Source organism: Musca domestica, unplaced genomic scaffold (assembly GCF_030504385.1).
Source record: "Musca domestica strain aabys unplaced genomic scaffold, Musca_domestica.polishedcontigs.V.1.1 7, whole genome shotgun sequence".
Taxonomy (NCBI): domain Eukaryota; kingdom Metazoa; phylum Arthropoda; class Insecta; order Diptera; family Muscidae; genus Musca; species Musca domestica.
This window is the reverse complement of record NW_026712383.1, coordinates 24,682,261-24,705,426: the sequence shown is the minus strand read 5'-3', so window position 1 is coordinate 24,705,426 and position 23,166 is coordinate 24,682,261. Positions and strand designations below refer to the sequence as shown.

At 33.5% G+C, this 23,166-nt stretch overlaps 1 protein-coding gene across 1 annotated transcript in view; it reads right to left on the bottom strand.

Moving 5' to 3' along the window:
• The window catches only part of LOC101899204 (muscle M-line assembly protein unc-89), a 293,843-nt gene that overhangs the window by 102,338 nt on the left and 168,339 nt on the right, over positions 1–23,166 (bottom strand). The window contains exons 6-7 of the mRNA XM_059130241.1: positions 23,005–23,133; positions 18,591–18,728 (exon numbers count right to left, since the gene is read on the bottom strand). Coding sequence (XP_058986224.1) covers positions 18,591–18,728; positions 23,005–23,133 — 267 coding nt within the window. The remainder of the gene's footprint in view (positions 1–18,590; positions 18,729–23,004; positions 23,134–23,166) is intronic.

The window sequence follows — 23,166 nt, the reverse complement described above, 5'->3', positions numbered from 1 at the left end:
GAAAAATATTTCCTTCATATTTCCTAAATTTACCTGTATTCATATCTCTGAATATTTTAGATCATTTAAATGAAAATGGAAAAAATATTTGCTTGTTTTTCCGCTGCCAAACATTACGCATTTCCCGAAAACCTAAAAGCATGTATTTGAATTAATAGTTGGATTTTGCAGCCATTTAAAATTGTGTGTGTGTGTGTTGATGTTTAGTTTTCCCCCGGAATGTGGCACAAACAAATGTGGCTGCTGCATCGTCTATCATTTACATACATTAAAGCAAATGCACACGTACTCTCGCACACACACACAATCAAACGCTCACCCCCACACGCCTACACGCAACCAACAAACACATGGTTGATTATAATCAAAATAATTTCCGGTATATTTTCAATGTGGGTTTTCGACATCGGGCAAACATTGGATTTTTCGGTTGTCAAACCCACAATCAGACACGCACACATGCATAAATGTATATGTGTGTATGTGGATGCTAAATCTAACTGCTCAGACTACAATCAAATACCATGGCTTACATTTCTAATGTGGTTGGTAATGATGACGCTTATTTGCCAAAATGCCAATGCCAGGAGAGGGAGGTAGAGAGTCGTCGAGGAGGTGTGCCGTGGCTGGCAGAGGTGAATGCTTTTCATTTTTAAAACTTGTTTCAACAACTGTTTCGAAATGGATTTGTGATGTTTACCAGGCTATTATTTTTGTTGTAGTTTTGTTTTTGTTCGGTTTGAGGTATAGAATGAACGCACCCAAAGCTGTCTGCAGCCTAAATGGTTTTGTTGTACTTAGTTGGCTGTTTGCATACCATACAAGTTCGACAGTTAGTCAGTCAGCCAGCCAGCCAACATTAGGATAATGCGTAGACCACACACACGTGCACACCTATGAAAATTGGAACCTCTTTGATTAAATGAAAGTAATTTCATTTTGGCATGGCTTATTGGACGTAACGAATGATTTTAATTTTTGAAACAGAAATGAGTGGCAGATCAGTGATAGTAATGGATTTGTTGCCATTTTTGGTCGGGTTGTTGTTGCTCTTAGATTGTATGTGATTTTTATGGCGGAGATTCTAGACTGGTTAATGACATGGAACCGGATTGAGGGCGATGATATGGGGAGACAGGTGTTTTAGGAAATTATTTTAAAAATATTTTCTGGAAGTCACGGGGTCTCAATGACATGAGAATAATGAAGGCGGTAAAAAACTAGATGCGTATGAGCAACATTTATAATCAATTTTAATAATCATACGCATCAGAGGAGCTTTGAACACAAAAATATTCAAGGACCATTAAAGGATATTTTTTCGACGACCATTAACCCAAAAAAGTGAATTTTCGGAAGAATATTTTTTCAAGGATCCAAGAAACGTGGATTTTCTAAAGAATATTTTTTCAAAGACCAACAGAAACGTGGATTTTCTAAAGAATATTTTTTCAAAGACCAACAGAAACGTGAATTTTCTAAAGAATATTTTTTCAAAGACCAACAGAAACGTGGATTTACGAAAGAATATTTTTTCAAAGACCAACAGGAACGTGGATTTTCTAAAGAATATTTTTTCAAGGACCAACAGAAACGTGGATTTTTTAAAGGACTATTTTTCAAGAATCCAAGAAACGTGGATTTTTAAAGAATATTTTTTCAAGGACCAACGGAAACGTGGATTTTTTAAAGAATATTTTTTCACGGACCAACGGAAACGTGGATTTTTTAAAGAATATTTTTTCAAGGACCAACAGAAACGTGGATTTTTTAAAGGACTATTTTTCAAGGATCCAAGAAACGTGGATTTTTAAAGAATATTTTTTCAAGGACCAACAGAAACGTGGATTTTTTAAAGAATATATTTTCAAGGACCAACGGAAACGTGGATTTTTTAAGGACCAACGGAAACGTGGATTTTTTAAAAAATATATTTTCAAGGACCAACGGAAACGTGGATTTTTTAAAGAATATTTTTTCAAGGACCAACAGAAACGTGGATTTTTTAAAGAATATTTTTTCAAGGACCAACAGAAACGTGGATTTTTTAAAGGACTATTTTTTAAGGATCCAAGAAACGTGGATTTTTAAAGAATATTTTTTCAAGGACCAACAGAAACGTGGATTTTTTAAAGAATATTTTTTCAAGGACCAACAGAAACGTGAATTTTTTAAAGAATATTTTTTCAAGGACCAACAGAAACGGGGATTTTTTAAAGAATATTTTTTCAATGACCAACAGAAACGTGGATTTTTTAAAGAATATTTTTTCAAGGACCAACAGAAACGTGGATTTTTTAAAGAATATCTTCTCAAGGACCAACAGAAACGTGGATTTTTTAAAGAATATTTTTTCAAGGGCCAACCGAAACGTGGATTTTTTAAAGAATATTTTTTCAAGGACCAACAGAAACGTGGATTTTTTTAAGAATATTTTTTCAAGCATCCAATAAACGTGGATTTTTTAAAGAATATTTTTTCAAGCATCCAAGAAACGTGGATTTTTTAAAGAATATTTTTTCAAGCATCCACGAAACGTGGATTTTTTAAAGAATATTTTTTCAAGCATCCAAGAAACGTGGATTTTTTAAAGATTATTTTTTCAAGGACCAACAGAAACGTGGATTTTTTAAAGAATATTTTTTCAAGAACCAACAGAAACGTGGATTTTTTAAAAAATATTTTTTCAAGGACAAACAGAAACGTGGATTTTTTAAAGAATATTTTTTCAAGGACCAACAGAAATGTGGTTTTTTTAAAGAATATTTTTTCAAGGACCAACAGAAACGTGGATTTTTAAAGAATATTTTTTCAAGGACCAACAGAAACGTGGATTTTTTAAAGAATATTTTTTCAAGAACCAACAGAAACGTGGATTTTTTAAAAAATATTTTTCCAAGGACAAACAGAAACGTGGATTTTTTAAAGAATATTTTTTCAAGGACCAACAGAAACGTGGATTTTTTAAAAAATATTTTTTCAAGGACCAACAGAAACGTGGATTTTTTAAAAAATATTTTTTCAAGGACCAACAGAAACGTGGATTTTTTAAAAAATATTTTTTCAACGACCAAAAGACCAAGAAACGTGGATTTTTTAAAGAATATTTTTTCAAGGACCAAAAGACCAAGAAACGTGGATTTTTTTAAAGAATATTTTTTCAAAGATCCAAGAAACGTGGATTTTTTAAATAATTTTTTTTCAAGGACCAACAGAAACGTGGATTTTTTAAAGAATATTTTTTCAAGGACCAAAAGACCAAGAAACGTGGATTTTTTTAAAGAATATTTTTTCAAAGATCCAAGAAACGTGGATTTTTTAAATAATTTTTTTTCAAGGACCAACAGAAACGTGGATTTTTTAAAGAATATTTTTTCAAGGACCAAAAGACCAAGAAACGTGGATTTTTTTAAAGAATATTTTTTCAAAGATCCAAGAAACGTGGATTTTTTAAATAATTTTTTTTCAAGGACCAACAGAAACGTGGATTTTTTAAAGAATATTTTTTCAAGGACCAACAGAAACGTGGATTTTTTAAAGAATATTTTTTCAATGACCATCAGTTGAAGAAACGTGGATTTTTTAAAGAATATTTTTTCAATGACCATCAGTTGAAGAAACGTGGATTTTTTAAAGAATATTTTTTCAAGGACAAACAGAAACGTGGATTTTTTAAAGAATATTTTTTCAAAGACCAAGAGAAACGTGGATTTTTTAAACAATATTTTTTCAAAGACCAAAAGAAACGTGGATTTTTTAAAGAATATTTTTTCAAAGACCAAGAGATACGTGGATTTTTTAAAGAATAGTTTTTCAAAGACCAACAGAAACGTGGATTTTTTAAAGAATATTTTTTCAAAGACCAAGAGATACGTGGATTTTTTAAAGAATATTTTTTCAAAGACCAACAGAAACGTGGATTTTTTAAAGAATATTTTTTCAAAGACCAACAGAAACGTGGATTTTCTAAAGAATATTTTTTCAAAGACCAACAGAAAAGTGGATTTTCTAAAGAATATTTTTTCAAAGACCAACAAAAACGTGGATTTTCTAAAGAATATTTTTTCAAAGACCAACAGAAACGTGGATTTTCTAAATAATATTTTTTCAAGGACCAACAGAAACGTGGATTTTCTAAATAATATTTTTTCAAAGACCAACAGAAACGTGGATTTTCTAAAGAATATTTTTTCAAAGACCAACAGAAACGTGGATTTTCTAAATAATATTTTTTTAAGGATCAACAGAAATTTGGATTTTTTAAAGAATATTTTTTCAAGGATCCAAGAAACGTGAATTTTTTATAGAATTTTTTTTCAAGAATCCAAGAAACGTGGATTTTTTAAAGAATCTAAGAAACGTGGATTTTTTAAAGAATCTAAGAAACGTGAATTTTTTAAAGAATATTTTCTCAAGAATCCAAGAAACGTGGATTTTTTAAAGAATATTTTTTCAAGGATCCAAGAAACGTGGATTTTTTAAAGAATATTTTTTTGAAGGATCCATGAAACGTGGATTTTTTAAAGAATCTAAGAAACGTGAATTTTTTATAGATTTTTTTTTCAAGAATCCAAGAAACGTGGATTTTTTAAAGAATCTAAGAAACGTGAATTTTTTAAAGAATATTTTCTCAAGAATCCATGAAACGTGGATTTTTTAAAGAATATTTTTTCAAGGATCCAAGAAACGTGGATTTTTTAAAGAATATTTTTTTGAAGATCCAAGAAACGTGGATTTTTTAACGAATATTTTTTTTCAAGGATCCAAGAAAAGTGGATTTTTAAAGAATATTTTTTTCTAGGATCTAAGAAACGTGGATTTTTTAAAGAATATTTTGATAGGACTTTTAGACTAAGAATATATTTTTTTCAATGAAACGAGGATTTTTCTGGAATATTTTTTCAATATTTTAAAGAGTATTTTTCCCGCTCCTCTATTATTTCTCTGTTCAATTTAATTTTAATATTTTTCTTATTTATTTCAATAAACAACTGTGTTTTCTTCTCCATCCAACGGTGTTTTTTCTAAGACCATGAAAATAATATATCATATTGTTTTTTTTTTGTTTTGTTGTTGTTGCTGGGAGTTTCATGTCTCACGTGCTGATAGTTTGAAATTTAAGCCATATGCCATCGCATGTTCGTGCAACATATGCGAACATGCGACATGTTTGGTTATATTTATTGACATTAAAAGAAGTTCAGCGTTTTTTTTTTTTTTCGGCGATATCATAAACGTTTTTAGTTGTTTTTTTCTATTTTTGTTTTGTTGATGAGACATGATTTGACAGAATTGGAGAAAAAATTTTTGTTACATTAAATCTTTTTTTTTTTTTTTTTTGTGAACGAAAAACACATTCATTTGAGGGTATGGGGTCTAAGGAAATTTAAATTATGTTATCATATTATGTAACATAAATATATTTCTGATGATCCGAATTGACGATTTCAATGTACAAATAATTTTTTTTTCCAAGAAAGTTCTAAAAATTTATTGTGGAAAAAATAAGGACATTGTGAATGGTTAAATGGACTGAACTAACATGATGCTACTAAATTTGTATTGGGTGAAAGAACACAGCTGAACACATTTTATATGGCTGTCACTGCTAGACGGTTTAATGACATTGAAGCTGGTTGTCGGCGATGATATTGGGGACAGATTTTTTGGAAATTATTACGAAAATAAAGGGACTTAATGACATGAGAATAATGAAAGTGGTTAAATAGTAGAGTAGAGAGTATGAGCAACATTTATAATACTTTTTAATAATCATACTCATCAGAGGACTTTTAAAACACAAACATTCAAGAACCATTGAGGACCAAAAGGCCAAGAAACATGGATTTTTTAAAAAATATTTTTAAAAGACCAACAGAAACGTGGATTTTTTAAAGTATATTTTTTCAAAGACCAGCAGAAACGTGGATTTTATAAAGAATATTTTGTTCAAGGACCAAATGACCAAGAATTGTGGATTTTTTAAAGAATATTTTTTTCAAGGTTCAAGGACTAAATGACCAAAAAACGTGGATTTTTTAAAGAATATTATTTTCAAGGCTCAAGGACGAAATATCAAAAAACTTGGATTTTTAAAGAATATTTTTTTCAAGGCTCAAGGACTATATATCAAAGAAACTTGGATTTTTAAAGAATATTTTTTCAAGGATCAAGGACTAAACGACCAAGAAACGTGGATTTTTTAAAGAATATTTTTTCAAGGCTCAAGGACTAAATATCAAAGAAACTTGGATTTTTAAAGAATATTTTTTCAAGGATCAAGGACTAAACGACCAAGAAACGTGGATTTTTTAAAGAATATTTTTTTCAAGGCTCAAGGACTAAATATCAAAGAAACTTGGATTTTTAAAGAATATTTTTTCAAGGATCAAGGACTAAACGACCAAGAATTGTGGATTTTTTAAAGAATATTTTTTTTAAGACTCAAGAACTAAATGACCAAGAAACCAGGTTTTTGTAAAAAATATTTTTTCCAAGAAACGTTGATTTTTTAAAGAATATTTTTTTAAGACTCAAGAACTAAATGACCGAGAAACTTGGTTTTTGTAAAGAATATTTTTTTCAAGGCTCAAGGACTAAATGACCAAGAAACGTGGATATTTTAAAGAATATTTTTTTCAAGGCTCAAGGGCTAAATGACCAAGAAAAGAATAAAGAATATTATTTTCAAGGCTCAAGGACGAAATATAAAAAAACTTGGATTTTTAAAGAATATTTTTTTCAAGGCTCAAGGACTAAATATCAAAGAAACTTGGATTTTTAAAGAATATTTTTTCAAGGATCAAGGACTAAACGACCAAGAAACGTGGATTTTTTAAAGAATATTTTTTTAAGACTCAAGAACTAAATGACCAAGAAAAGAATAAAGAATATTATTTTCAAGGCTCAAGGACGAAATATCAAAAAACTTGGATTTTTAAAGAATATTTTTTTCAAGGCTCAAGGTCTAAATATCAAAGAAACTTGGATTTTTAAAGAATATTTTTTTTCAAGGATCAAGGACTAAATGACCAAGAAAAGAATAAAGAATATTATTTTCAAGGCTCAAGGACTAAATATCAAAGAAACTTGGATTTTTAAAGAATATTTTTTCAAGGATCAAGGACTAAACGACCAAGAAACGTGGATTTTTTAAAGAATATTTTTTCAAGGCTCAAGGGCTAAATGACCAAGAAACTAGGTTTTTGTAAAGAATATTTTTTCAAGGATCAAGGACTAAACGACCAAGAAACGTGGATTTTTTAAAGAATATTTTTTCAAGGCTCAAGGGCTAAATGACCAAGAAACTAGGTTTTTGTAAAGAATATTTTTTTCAAGGCTCAAGGGCTAAATGACCAAGAAACTAGGTTTTTGTAAAGAATAGTGGATTTTTTAAAGAATATTTTTTTCAAGGCTCAGGACTAAATGACCAAGAATTGTGGATTTTTCAAAGAATATTTTTTTAAAGACCAAATAACCAAGAATTGTAGATTTTTAAAATATACGTCTTCGTATAGCCCTTATATAACGGTACCTCCCGATAGTCGGTATTTTGACGATTTCAGTAAAATTATTCAAATTTCTTACTGGAAGTTGCTAATGGGCACTACAGGCTATGACAAAAATTTTTGTATGCAGGTCCAAGTCTTCGTATAGCCCTCATATGACGATACATCAAGATATTTGGTATTTTGTTGATTTCAGCAACATTATTCACCGGAATTGTTTAAAATTTCCTACTGGAATATCCTAATGGGTGCTACAACCTAAGACAGAAAATTGTCCGTGCTGGTGAACGTCTTCAGTACCTTCCGCTACCCCGTAGTTTCATGATTTTTGCGACATTATTCACCATAATTGTAACAAATTTCGTATTTTAAGTTCGTAATGGTCCGAACTTAGCTTCTTCTTTACTTGTTTATATTTTTTTTACATTTTTGATATTTATTTTTTTCTTGAATTTTTCCGATATCTTGCATATCAGCATCATTGTAATGATCGGAAGCGTCTAGTGTGTATTCTTTTGACATAAAAGTTATAATTAATTTTACCCGCTAAATATTTTCCGATAACTGTCCAATTTGGTACGATTCTGCCCAGCGTTAAACTCTAATTCCATGCAAATTCGTGTCGATTGGTTTATAATTGTGGTCTGAGGAGCAATTGGAAATTCAAAGAATTTTTCTGTTTTTGGTCCATCTCAACTCCTAAATATTTTGCGACCATCTCCAAAAACAGTAGGGTCTATTTTGACTCTACTCCACCTACATTCTCAATTTCGTGGAAATCGGTCCAAAATGCCCACTTATGGCGTGATTACAATTCCACATGGACAGACGGACGGACGGGCTTATGTAGCTAGATCCAGTCAGCTCAGCGAGATAGGAAGATATATATACTACTTATATTTATTCCCTGGCCCTTTGTGGGGGAGGTATTTGATGGAGTGCCCTGATATTGTTCATTTTCGCACCTGACATAGAACTGGTACAAACATTGGAATTTGCAAAGTTTATAGACGATAAATTTGACCATACTTTCTTGTTCTATACGGTAAATCATTCTCTGTGAAAATGTTCATCTTTAGTGGGGGAGGTACCAGAAGTAGTGAAATCGGTCTAAGTTTGATAATATCGGATACTCTCTTCGAAAGTTATCGTTCCCACCAGCCGGACAAACAAACGGATGGGTGCACAGCCCGACTCCAAAATTCCTGAAACGGATTTCGTTGAAAGGGTCCTTGTTTCTAAAACTGTTATTCTGATGAGGCACGTTTTGGAGTATATATTGATATCTAGCCTTTCTAGCCATATGGCTGAGGTCATACAAATGGAATTTATCTGGGGTCATTCTGAATCGGTATTCTGTGTTGGAAATCTATATAACCTTTTGTCGCAAATTATCGTGTACTTCCCGAAAAATGACAAAAATTTGAATATTGGTCGAATTGATATAAAAATTATTTTTTATAATTTCACGGGGGAAATGACTTGGACATATAATATTCGGAATTGATATATAGCTCAAATTTTTAGTCTAAGGATGTGTAAGTGTAAAAATCAGAAGTCACAATTCAGATTTCAGAATTAAGTGTTGAGGGCATCAAGTACGACAAGTATTTAATGTGTACTTTCTTATAGGTATGATAGGTTTGTGATTCCGTTTGTTACACCTCTAAATATATATTTTAGACCCCTATATATTCCCTATCAGCATAAAATTCTATATCGATTTAGTGATGTTCGTCAGTCTGAGGAAATCACTATAGCTTCCCAAGTAGGTTGATAAAATTTTATTCAGATCTGTGCAGGACTTTGGTGTTGAAAATGGGCAGTATATGTTCACGTTTAGTTGTAGCCCCTATATAACTGTATCTCCCTATATTCGGTATTTTGATGATTTCAGTGACCTTATTCACCGGAATTGTTTCTAAATTGGCATTTGAAGTTCGAAATGGTCACTACAGCCTAAGACAGAAAATGAGCCACGTAGGTCCACGTCTTCGTATAGCCCCCATATAACGTTATATTCCAATATTTGGTATTTTGATGATTTTAGCGGCATTATTTACCGGAATTGTTTCAAATTTGGTATTTGAAGTTCGCAATAGATACTACAATATAAGACAGAAAATGAGCCATGTAGGCTCTGTCCATGTATTTTTGTAAACAAGGTACAGTTCGCATTATTTCCCGATCCAGCTGAAATTTTGCACAAATCATTTGTTTGGCCCAAGGATGAACCCTATTGAAATTGGAGATAATCGGTAAAAATTTAGATATAGCTCCGATATATAACTTTGTCCGATTTGCTTTTTTTTGTGCACCAAACGTGTTATATCAGCTCGAATAGTATTTACTTTTGCAAATACAACCTAATTAGGCCTGAAAATAAGTATGCCAAATTTGATCGAAATCGGTTCAGATATAGCTATAGCTCCCATATATATTGTTCATCCGATTTGTTATTTTTGTCCTCCGCAGCCGTAATATGCACTCTGTACAATATTATTTGGGAAATTTTCTTTTGGAAATTCTCTTTTATATTATTATTATCTCTTTTATACCCTACACCAAAAGGTAGTCAGGGTATTATGTCTTTGTGCATTGGTTTGTAACAGGCAAAAGGAAACGGGATAGACCCATAGTTCCTTTTGATGATCTGTATAGAAGCACATTCTGAGTCGATTTATGCATGTCCGTCCGTCTGTCGGTCCGTTCGTCTGTCCATGTATTATTGTAAACAAAGTACAGTTCGCATTTATTGCCCGATCCAGCTGAAATTTTGCACAAATCATTTGTTTGGCCCAAGGACGAGCCCAATTGAAATTGGAGATAATCGGTAAAAATTTGGATATACCTCCGATGTATATCTTCGTCCGATTTGCTTTTTATTGTGCACCAAACGTGTAATAACAGCCCGAATAGTATGGAATTTTGTAAATACAACCTAATTAGGTCTGAAAATAAGTATGCCAGATTTGATCGAAATCGGTTCAGATATAGCTATAGCTCCCATATATATTGTTCATGCGATTTGTTATTTATGTCCTCCGAAGGCATAATATGCTCTCTGTAAGAACAATATTTGGGGAAATATATCAAATGTAGCTCAGAAATACCTTTGCTAAATTTTATCGAGATCGGTTCCGATTTGGATATAGCTCACATATATAACGTCGTCCGATTTACATTTTATTGTGCACCATTATACTCCAAATGGTATGGAATTTGGCACTTACCACCGAATTGAGTCTAGAAGCTAGTATGTCAAATTTGGTGAATATCTGTTCAGATATAGCTATAGCTCCCATACATATTGTTCATCCGATTTGTTATATTTGTTACCCACAGCCGTAATCTGCACTCCATAACAACGATATTCAGAGAAATATATCAAATACAGCTCAGAAATATCTTTGCCAAATTTTATCGAGATCGGTTCAGACTTGGATATAGCTCACATATATACCTTCGTCCGATTTACTTTTTATTGTGCACCAAACATCTAATTTTTGCCCAAATGGTATGAAATTTGTCACTTACGTCCGAATTGAGTCGAGAAGCTGGTATGTCAAATTTTGTGAAAATCGGTTGAGATATAGCTATAGCTCCCATATATACAGTTCATCCGATTTGTCATTTTTGTCCTCCGCAGCCGTAATATGCACTCCGTAACAACGATATTCAGGGAAATATATCAAATACAGCTCAGAAGTACCTTTGCTAAATTTTATCGAGATCGGTCCAGATTTTTATATAGCTCCCATATATATCTTTATCCGATTTCAAATTAATTCTGCACCAAATGGGCAATGCAAGTCCGAATTTAAAAGATACAAATGCTTCGGCATATTCAGTCCTTTGAACTTTAAATTATAATCATAGCGTGTATGATTGAATTCTCCCATAAAAACTTTTAATTGTTATGCGGAGCTCTACTAAATTAGCAAAGTGGTGTAGGGTATCAGAAAATCGGCCCGCCCGTCTTTAAGACATTCGTTACTGGTTTCTTAATGAATAAATGTTACTAGATTCCACTTAAATCATATAGACTCCCTTCCATTCCTCCCTACCTTTCCTCCATCAACTTTGCCGGAACACAACTTTAACCATTAAAAATATATAAAAATAACAAAAACAGAAAATAAAAAAAAACAAAACTTTCTTTTCATATTTTATAGCAGCAAAGCCTTGGCGTGATTTATGTTAAATGTTCTCCCATTTTGTATATGCGCCTTCGATAAATATATATTTTGTGTGCGTCATTAACTTGTGCTTATTTATTTGTTTGTTTGTTTGTTGTTTTATTTAAGCCATCATTAATAACAGGAAAACAAAAACAGAAGCAACGGCATATATGGCACATGTCGAAGACACTCTGTGGAAAAAAAAGAAGAAGAGAACTTCGAATGGAAAGAAAAAAAAAACAAAAAACATTTCTGTTTGTTCAATAATAATGGTGGTTCTGGCCCAATAGCCAGGCAGGAGAATAAGAAGTCTATAGGCAAACAACTTGCACACACACGCACCCAGACACACACACACTTAAATGAATTAAAAACTCATTTCCTTTGCAACGAAGAAGAAGAAGAAAAAAAAAAAAAACAAATAAACAAAAACGTCCTCCAAAGAAAACGAACACACCAACAACTTGCCAGAAACATTAGTCCTGCCAGCCAATAGGAAAACAGAAGATGGAATCACAGTAAATGGAAATCAAAGTAATCGAAAGAAAAACAAGAAAGTTATAGCTTCTAACCACCCACCTACTACCACCCATTCACCCAGCAATTCATCCATCCACCTGCTCCAACAAATAACGACCAACCAACCGACCGACAAATAAAAAATATCTTTGTTTTATGGCACATGTATAGAGCCCTGTTAGTTCGTGTTCCCATACACAAAACGATATCTGTTATAACCTGATTTCTTTGATGGTTGTTTTTTTTTTTTTTTTTGTTGTCCCTAAGTAATGAAAGGCAAATGTCTTTTTCTTTTGACGTTTCGAGTTACATGCCTGAAACGACAATAAATCATTAAAAACAAATAATTTTTTCCTCAAATTTTATGACTGTTTACCTGCTGCATGTTTTCTTTTGTAGAACTTTTGGGCCGAAAAGAAGATTTCATGTAAAGGATATTGAAACAATGGCGTATTAGGAGGACATTCACAAACACACACACACAAGTGCACATATTTTTTGCGTGTGACATGTGAGCAAAAGTAGTAAGGATCTAGAAACGATTCGAACATATGTGGATTATTTCATATACTACCCACCCCCTTTTTTCGACCTCCACCATAAAATGGTGGCATATTCCTTTTTTCATTCCCAATGCAATATTTTTGAAATGGTGATTTGAGACGTAAAAAAATAAAAATCTTGTTAATCAGTATTTAATACTAAATCTAAACTGGCCCTTCCGTCCTCCCTTTATCCCTCTATCCGTTGAAATCAAGATGGGGTCACACTTTAGTCTTTGGAAATTACCACAAGAGATGGGATCATGTCTAAGATGACCGGTATTAGAAACGGACTATCTTAGCCAATATTTAGGTATATTCACAAAACAACCTTAACTCCAGATTTGCACTACATTTCAGGAATTTAGTCTTTAGAAATCAAATCCCTTGTATATTGTTATACCCTCCACCATACATAGTATAGAGGGTATATTAAGTTCGTAATTCCGTTTGTAACTCATCGTAATAATAATTTTAGACCCAGCAAGGTGTATTCTTAATCAGTGTAAAATTCTAAGATTCGGTTTTGCCGTGTTCGTCCGACCGTCTGTTGTAATCACGCTACATCCAAAACGAATTAAGATTGAAAGCTATTTTCCACAGATCTGTATTTTGTATGCAGGCAGGTCAAGTTCGATTTCGATTATTTTAGCCACATTTTTAATGGAATTGTCTAATATTCTACACAAGGAGTCCTCTGTGAGCATTTTACCCCCTGAAAGAGAATTGTCTATATAGGACCACGGTATCGTATAGTCCCCATATAATGGTGTTCCCCGATATTCGGTATTTTGATCACGTTAGCCCCAGTTTTTAATGGAATTGTCTGAAATTCTACACAAGGAGTTCTCTGTGAGAACTTTACCCCATGAAAGAGAATTTCTATATAGGTCCACGGTATCGTATAGTCCCCATATAATGGCATCCCCCGAGATTCGGTATTTTGATGATTTCAGCCCCAGTTTTTAATGGAATTGTCTGAAATTCTACACTAGGAGTTCTCTGTGAACACTTTACCCCCTGAAGGAGAATTGTCCGTATAGGTCCACGATATCGTATAGCCCCCATACACTGATGCCCTCCATATTGGGTATGTTGAAGATTTTAGCCATATTTTTCAATGGAATTGGCACAAAATCTACACAAGAAATTCCTTGTGAGTACTTTACCCCCGGGGAGAGAATTTTGTGTATAGGTCTACGTTTTAGTATTGCACCCATATAACGTTACCTCGACATATTCTCTATTTCTAAGATTTTCGTATTTGAAGTTCGAAATGGATACTACAGCCTGTGACGGAAAATTGTTTATACAGGTCCAGGCTCTTAAATTTCGGTGTATCCCTATATTTTATATTTTTGTAATGGATACTACAGCATATGACATAAAATTGTCTGTGTAGGTCCATGTCTTAGTATAGCCGCCATACAACGGTACTTCCCTTTATTCGGTATTTTGATGATATTAGCGACATTATTTACCGGAATTTCGTCAAATTTCGTAACTAATGTTCGCACTCGTTTCTTCAGGCTATGACAAAAAATTCTTAACCAGCATCACGTCTTCGTATAGCCCCATATATAGAGGTTTTCATTTGAGCGGTATTTTTCGACGGATTTTTTTTTTTGAAATTTTCAAGTTCCTTCCATGGTGGAAAGTATAAAAATTTTGGTCGGGCCAAACTTAGCTGCGTTTTTACTTGTTGTTTTTAGAGTTCGCAAAAGATATAATTTCTCTCTCCAAAGAAGAAATGCAGGTCTCAGTCGTATTGCTCGACAGAATTTATTGTTATATGACATTGCAGGTTGCTAGAAGTTAAAAACTCATCATGTAAATGCTAATAGACAATATAGGTGACAATATAGACAATGTGGTGACATACCCTGTCTTTATTTTTATACCATCAGTCTAGCGGCTAAAAAGTGTATATATCATTTGATACGGCCAAACGTGCCTCATCGAAATAACGGGTTTAGACCCTAGGTCTATTTGGACTAAATCTTTTTCAGAACATTTGGGATTGATCTAGAGATATTCTGTCTGTCCGTCTGGCTGGCTAGTGCGAACGAAAGGAGTATCCGATTTGGTCAACATATTTTTATTGTTTCAAGGTCTGGGGTGAAGATGACCACCACGAAGGGTCAATAATTTGAACATTCATGAAGCTCATAAAACACGAAAATAAAATCCGATTCCATTCAGACTTGGTACATCTCAATATTTCCATCAACACAAGATCTGTTATAAAGATAGTAGAGATCGGGCCATTCCTTCACTTACCTCCCCCAGAAAGATTCAAAATTTTGAATAACCAAAACAATAATAAAATCCGAACATATCGGTCCACACCATCATGTACCTCCCCCACAAAATTTTGAATAATTATAACTCTTATAAAATGTGATGCCAGAGTCCGATGGTCTTCCAACGACCCACATCACAATACTTTTATTAACCCAAGGTCTAGTATGAAATTGAAATATGTCGGTAAACTCCTTCTGGTACCTCCCCCACAAAGGGGGGGAAAAAGCGAAATTAACATCCGATTCTATTCAGACTTGATACATCTCAATATGCCCATCAACGCAAGATCTGTTATAAAGATAGTAGAGAACGGACCATTTCTGTAGTTTATAATTGGTACTCGGGTAGTTGATGTGAAGTGTAAAGGTCGGCCGTCGAATGTTGACAAATGAGGAAGATCAGGAATTAATATGTTAGATGTTCGGGATGGCGATTTAAAAGTAATTGGGACTTTAATCGGAAAGGTAATCGGGAAGTTATAGTGGTCGATTGTCGACGGATTGAATGTAATCAGGAATTACGATATTTGTGTTCAGGGTGACATCTGCTTTCGGGATGTTGACGATTTGAAGATAATCAAGAACTTCAATGATTGGTAATCGAGCTAACGATTGGTTGATAATCGGAGTTTACGATGTAGGTGGTTGGGATGTTGATGTACAGATTTTCGGAGACGGGTTGGGAACTCATATTAAAATCGGTGCCGTACTGCTTTTTTGGTCATAACCCCATAATTAATAGGGACCAAAAAAAAAATCGGTCATAATTTCAGAAAATTGCAGACATAGTTCCCATAATATTGGGAATTGTGTCCAAAACGATTGCTGGCATAAACCCCATTATAGGGAAAGTACTTTTAACCGGATTACGGCCAAATATTTTTCTCGTAAGGGAAATACCCGCTTATTCGAACCGAAAATTCGAATACAAACATTTTCTGGTTTCACAAAACTAATATGTACAAAATTGGTTTCATTGGAAGCTTCTACTTAACCAAATAGTGGTAATATGTTGGGGTTGTTTGACCCGTTTCCGGAGCAATACAAGAAAATTGGTATTTATGGACCGGAACTTTTTGAAACACCCCAAAATTTTCGAAAATGGAACCCTAATAAGGTACTAAGATCTACATACTACTGTATAGACTACACTCTTACTCTTCCAAAATGATGCCAAATGTGATATCTTGTAGTTCCGAAGATCTTTTAAAATGGTCGAGGGTTTGTTCGGGTTGTGTGAATATGCTCGGGTGCTGATCTCTAGGCCTTTACAGATGGATCGGAACTCGCTTGGGTTTGGCGGTTTACTGTAAATAATCTCAGGAGCCGATGGATATGCCTTTGCAGATGAATCGAAAGTCGATCGGCAGCTCACTGTAGGTATATTGGGGTTAAGTTTTTTTGGGTAGACGACATAAATACGAAACTGGCTAAGAACCCATTCTACTATTTCTATACCATGATATGATACGGTACAAAGAGCCAAAGCTCCTACGAACAACAAGCCGAAGGTCCTACGGAAAATCGACGTGAAGCTCCTGCGAATCTGCGAGACACATTACTTGAAATAGCCCAGCCATTTGACAGTATTCCCCGATATTTCGAATGCTGCAGATATGTTTCAGTTCCGATGTTCAAACGAATTGGCTGTAATTTGTTGTTTACAGGGTGAGATGAAAAAACTGCAACCAACTTCAGACTGCTGTCATTTCCAAGCCACTCATCTGACAGCTGTTGAAATTATTCCAGTGACAGCTTATTATATTGTTTACAAGCGTAAATAAGCATTTTGGTGAGAATTTTCAAAAAAAAAAAATGTTATTCGTGATGGAATTCAAGCGGGATAGTGTGATTTCTTAATATTTGGCTGGAAAACCACAAATGGCTTTCGTTAGGGCACTCCAGCATTTAAATGTGAATAAATCGTTTGTGTCTCGTACCATCGCTCGCTACCGTGATACTGGTGGCGTAGTCCGACGTCAAGGAAGTGGACGGAAGAAAACAGCAACATCAGTAGAAATGGTTCGAAAAGCAAAGAAGCGACTTGGTCGAGACCCTCGTTGCAGTGGCTGAAAAATGGCTCGTGAGCTGAACATATCGCAATATTCCATTTGGAAAATTTTGAAAAATGAGCTCAGGGTGAAGCCATTGAAATTCCAATTCCAAAAAGTGCAAGAACTTACACCGCAACAGAAAGAAAATAGACTCAAAAGAGCTAAAGAGTTACTTCGCTTGGCCGAAAGTGGTGAACTGCCGAATTTGGTTTTCTGCGATGAGAAAACATTCGTTGTCCAGCAGTTTGTAAACAAACAAAATGATGACTTGCCAAAGAGGTCAGCTGAAAATGTGCATCTTCGGTTGGCCACCACAACTCAAACGCCGACCATGGTGATGGTGTGGGCCGCCATAACAGCAGATGGTCGCTCTCCGCTCGTATTAATCGACCGTGGCATCAGAATAAATGCCAAATATTATCGCGAAAATATTCTGGAGGGTGTATTAAAACCTTGGGCACGGAAATGTTTTGGCCGTAGACCTTGAAGATTCCAACAGGACTCAGCACCATCGTACTCAGCACGCGCCACCCAAAAATAGTTCCAAAATGAGGTTCCTCGCTTCATTTCCAGCACACAATGAAATAATAAAATAAAACACAATAAAAGCTCCGGATACCAATCCGTTGGTCCATTGTGTCTGGAGTATTTTGGAAAGAAAGGTTGGTACTAAAAATACCAAGGTGTCGATCACCTCAAGCAAGCGCTTCGCTGGAAATGTGCCAAAATACCGCAGAGAACATTGGTGCATCATGTGGCGGTTTCATTGGCCGTTTGAAGGCCATAATTCGTGCCAAAGGCGACCAATTCGAAGAAATCTAAACCTATTCTAAAATTTGATGATATTTCCGAAATTTTTGCTTTCATTCAATAAAATTTAAAAATAAAATGTAAAAATTATGGCTTTTGACTTTGTTGCAGTTTTTTTAATCTCACCCTGCATATTCGAGTTATATTATTGGGGTAGACGACCCAAATAGGAAACTAGCCAGTTTCTAACTATTTTGCTATTTTCTAATATTTCTATAGCTATGATACGATGCGAAACTCCTGCAACAGCAAGACACATTATTTACAATAGTGCAGTCATTTGACGGTATCCCCCGATACTTGGAATGCCGCAGATATTCAGTTTCAGTTCCAATGTTCAAAATAATTGGCTGTAATTTGTTGTTTCGGACCCATTTTAATAAGAATTTAGCCAAAGAAATAATTCCAATGTTAATGCCGAATTTACCGCCTGACTCAAATAGCGGTGCCGAAAGATTTTAGATATTTTCAATTTCTTGAAATTGGTTTTTTATTGGTTTTCAGAACAAATAGGCCTTACTGTTCGTAGGTTCTAAAAATTTAGTTTTTTGCACTTTTTGCTTTGTCGATAACTATTGTTTTCATTTAAATTTTAAATGGGTATATTTTCGCATATATCGAACTTCGTAATTCTCCTCTTCCATTGATCTCAAATATAGCCCTTATAACTTACCCGATATTATCATATCCCCTCTTTCTGTGGTCCAGTAATTGATGGAAGCTGGATAGGCTTCGGTATGACATTCCAATGTTACATCTTGACCAATGTAGGCTCCTTCCAGTTGATTGGGTATGGAGAGCATGGGAGGAACTGTAAATGAATTGCAGAAAAAAATTAAACAAAAATAGACATGGTATATATCTAGACTATATTGATATGTATATAACAAACAATAAAAACAACAAAAAATACAAGAAAAACAAAAAAAACTACTATTAATTGAAAATATCTGTTTTCGTCATTTCATTACTTTGGGGTTTTCCCAGCAGTTTGTTTTTTTCTGCAAACGTTTCAATTTACTATTCGATTTTGATTTGGTATGCTACTCCTACTCCCTCTTCCTCTCTCCCCACTTGGCAATAAGAAACAATTAATAGTTTTGTGTTACGTTTTATTTTTTGTTGCTGTTGCTGTTGCTGCTGCTACTTCGATTTCTGTTTATTTCATTCAATTCCTTTCAATTTGTATAAATAAATTTCATTTGAAACAAAAAAATAACTAATTCCATTAGAGACTTGGAGAGAGCGAGAGAGAGAGAATGAGAGCAACTACATATGCAATAGAATATAAAACTGTATCAATTGTCCTGTCATTGCCAGACAGACAATAACAACAACGGCAAACAGCCACAAGGAAAATAAAAACCTAGTCATTTTCAGAAGAAACAATTGATTTGAAATAAAAAATAGTTGGGAAGGAAAAATCTAATTTTTTAGTCTGGATTTTGTTCTGTCAGCATAACTAATGAAATATGATAGTTGTGTATAAATGCAAAAAGATTTGAAAGTTCTCAGGAAATTGCCAAAATAATTTATTATTTTCAAATCAACAACAAATGTTAAATTTTTAAAGATTTTATCAACTGCCTTGAAATCCTTAAAAAAATAGATATTTGGAAGTCTACGAAAATGTTATTTGAATTCTTGAAAAATCCACATTTGAAAGGATTTGTAAATAGACCTTGAATACTTGAAGAATATCCAAGTTTGGAAGTCTCTATATTTGTCCTTGGAATCCTTAAAAAATCCATATTTAATAATCTTTAGAATTGTCTTGGAATCCTTTAAAAAATCCAGGTTTGGAAGTCCTTAGAATTGTCCATAGAAACCTTTAAAGAAAGCTAGGTTTGAGTCTTTAGAATTTACCTTATAATCCTTAAATAAATTCAGCCTTGGAAGTTTTTAGAATTGTCCTCGAAATTCTTTAAAAAATCTAGGTTTGGAAGTCATTACAATTGTCTTTGGAATCTTTTAAAATATCCAGGTTTAGAAGTCTTCAGAATTGTACTTGGAATTATTTAAAAATGCAGACTAAGGAGCCTTTAAAAAATATATGTTTGGCAATCTTTAGAATTTTTCTTGAAAAATTCCTTAAGAAAATTCAGATGGTAAGAATTTATAATTGTCCTTGGAATTCTTTGCAATTTTGGAAGTCTTTATAATTGCCTACGGATACTTTAAAAATTCAAGTTTAGAATTGTCTTTGGAATCCTTTAAACATTTATGTTTGGTAGTCTTTATAAATGTCCTCAGAATCTTTTACAAGATTTAGGTGGAAAGTCTATATAAATATTTTGGGAATCCTTAAAAATCCACTCTTAAAAGTCTCCATAAATCTTCTTGAAATCCTTTAAAAATCCTAGTTTGCAAGTCTTAATAAATGTCCTTACAATCATTTAAATGTTAATGTTTAGATTGACTTGGAATCCTTTAAAAAATCTAGGTTTGAAAGTCTCTAAAATTGTTTTTTGTAATTCTTTAAAAAAAATACAGGACTAGAAGTTCTTATAAATGTCCCTTGAATCCTCTAAAAAAATCCACGTTTGAAAATCTTTATAAATGGCTTTAGAAACCTTTACAAAATCCACGTTTGGGAGCCTATATAAATAGCTTTGGAATCCTTTAAAAATCCTTTTAAATGCTATTGGAAACCTTTAAAAAATCCACGCTTGGGAGTCTATATAAATAGCTTTAGAAACCTTTAAAAAATCCACGTTTGAAAATCCTTTGGAAGTCTTTATAAATGGCTTTAGAATCCTTTAAAAAATCCACGTTTGGAAGTCTTTATAAATGGCCTTAGCATCCTTTAAAAAATCAACGTTAGGATGTCTTTTTAGTGGCCTTAGAATCTTTTGAAAAATCTACGTTTGGGAGCCTTTATAAATGTCCTTGGAATCCTTTAAAAATCTACGTTTGAAAGTCCTTATATGTGACCTTGGAATCCTTAAAATGTCCATGTTCGGAAGTCGTTATATTTGTCCTTGGAATCCCTTAAAAAATCCACGCTTGAAAGACCTTATATATGTTCTTAGATCCTTAAAAAAATCACAATTTAAAAGACCTTATAGTTGTCCTTGGTATCCTTTAAGAAGTCCTCGTTTGAAAGTCCTTATAAATGTCCTTGAAATTCTGTAAAAAGTAGTTTCTTTAAGTCTTTTTTAAATGTCCGTGGAATCCTTTAAACAATCCTTGTTTGAAAGTCCTTATAAATGTCCTTGGAATCCACTGAAAAATCCAGGCTTAGGAGTCTTTTTAATTGGAATCCTTTTTAATTGTCCTTGGTATCTTTTAGAATATTCTGGTAGGAAGTCTTTATAAATGTCCTTTAAAAACCCAACTAGAAAAGTCTTTAAAAATATCCTTGAAATTCTTTAAAAAATCCTTGTTTGAAAGTCTTTGTAAAAATCCTCGTTTGAATGACCTAAGAATCCTTTAAAAAATCCAGGGTTGATAATCCTAAGAATCCTTTAAAAAATCCAGGGTTGATAATCCTAAGAATCCTTTAAAAAATCCAGGGTTGATAATCCTAAGAATCCTTTAAAAAATCCACGTTTGTTTGGCCTTTGGATCCTTTAAAAAATCCACGTTTGTTTGGCCTTTGGATCCTTTAAAAAATCCACGTTTGTTTGGCCTTTGGATCCTTTAAAAAATCCACGTTTGTTTGGCCTTTGGATCCTTTAAAAAATCCACGTTTGTTTGGCCTTTGGATCCTTTAAAAAAATCCACGTTTGTTTGGCCTTTGGATCCTTTAAAAAATCCTCGTTTGTTTGGCCTTTGGATACTTTAAAAAAATCCACGTTTGTTTGGCCTTTGGATCCTTTAAAAAAATCCACGTTAGTTTGGCCTTTGGATCCTTTAAAAAAATCCACGTTTGTTTGGCCTAAGAATCCTTTAAAAAATCCACGTTTGTTTGGCCTTTGGATCCTTTAAAAAATCCACGTTTGTTTGGCCTTTGGATCCTTTAAAAAAATCCACGTTTGTTTGGCCTTTGGATCCTTTAAAAAAATCCACGTTTGTTTGGCCTTTGGATCCTTTAAAAAAATCCACGTTTGTTTGGCCTAAGAATCCTTTAAAAAATCCACGTTTGTTTGGCCTTTGGATCCTTTAAAAAATCCACGTTTGTTTGGCCTTTGGATCCTTTAAAAAAATCCACGTTTGTTTGGCCTTTGGATCCTTTAAAAAAATCCACGTTTGTTTGGCCTAAGAATCCTTTAAAAAATCCACGTTTGTTTGGCCTTTGGATCCTTTAAAAAATCCACGTTTGTTTGGCCTTTGGATCCTTTAAAAAATCCACGTTTGTTTGGCCTTTGGATCCTTTAAAAAATCCACGTTTGTTTGGCCTTTGGATCCTTTAAAAAATCCACGTTTGTTTGGCCTTTGGATCCTAAAAAAAATCCACATTTGTTTGGCCTTTGGATCCTTTAAAAATCCACGTCTGTTTGGTTTTTGGATCCTTTAAAAATTCCACGTTTGTTTGGCCTTTGGATCCTTTAAAAAATCCACGTTTGTTTGGTTTTTGGATCCTTTAAAAAATCCACGTCTGTTTGGCCTTTGGATCCTTTAAAAAATCCACGTTTGTTTGGCCTTTGGATCCTTTGGCCTATATATCCTTTAAAAAATCCTCGCTGAAAGGCCAGAGTCTAAGGTCTGATAATCCTTTGAAAATAATTAATTTGAAGGAATATATAAATGTCCTTAAAGGTTCTTTACAATCCTTTAAAACTTCTCCTTCAAAAAATGTTTTTGGAATCCTGAAAAGTGGCTTTTGGCAGGACTTAGAATCCTTTAAAAATTGTTAATTTTTGAAAGCCTAATAATTATCCTTAAAATCCTTTACTCTCCAACTTTTCTCTCACTTTCCCTCATAAAACTAAAACTACTATCCTCCTTACAGCTACACAAAAATCAATGTATATATTCACATTAAAAATTAACCTCTTCGGTCCATATTATTATTTATCTGTTTTTTTTTCTTCTGTCCAAAGTTCAGATAAATATCCATTAAATTAAGATTAAAATCACAATGACTTGTTTTTGTTGGCATTTTATTACCTCAATGTTAGTGTTGTTGTTGTTTTTGTACTTACATTGAACTCTTAAGTTGACCCGTTTGCTAATGGACGGTGGCACTCCGTTCGATGCAACACACAAATATGCGGCCATGTGCAGGCGACTCACTTTGGTGATGTGCAAATGTTCGCCATCGACCACATTAACTGAAACGAAAGTAGCAGCAAGGAGAACGATTG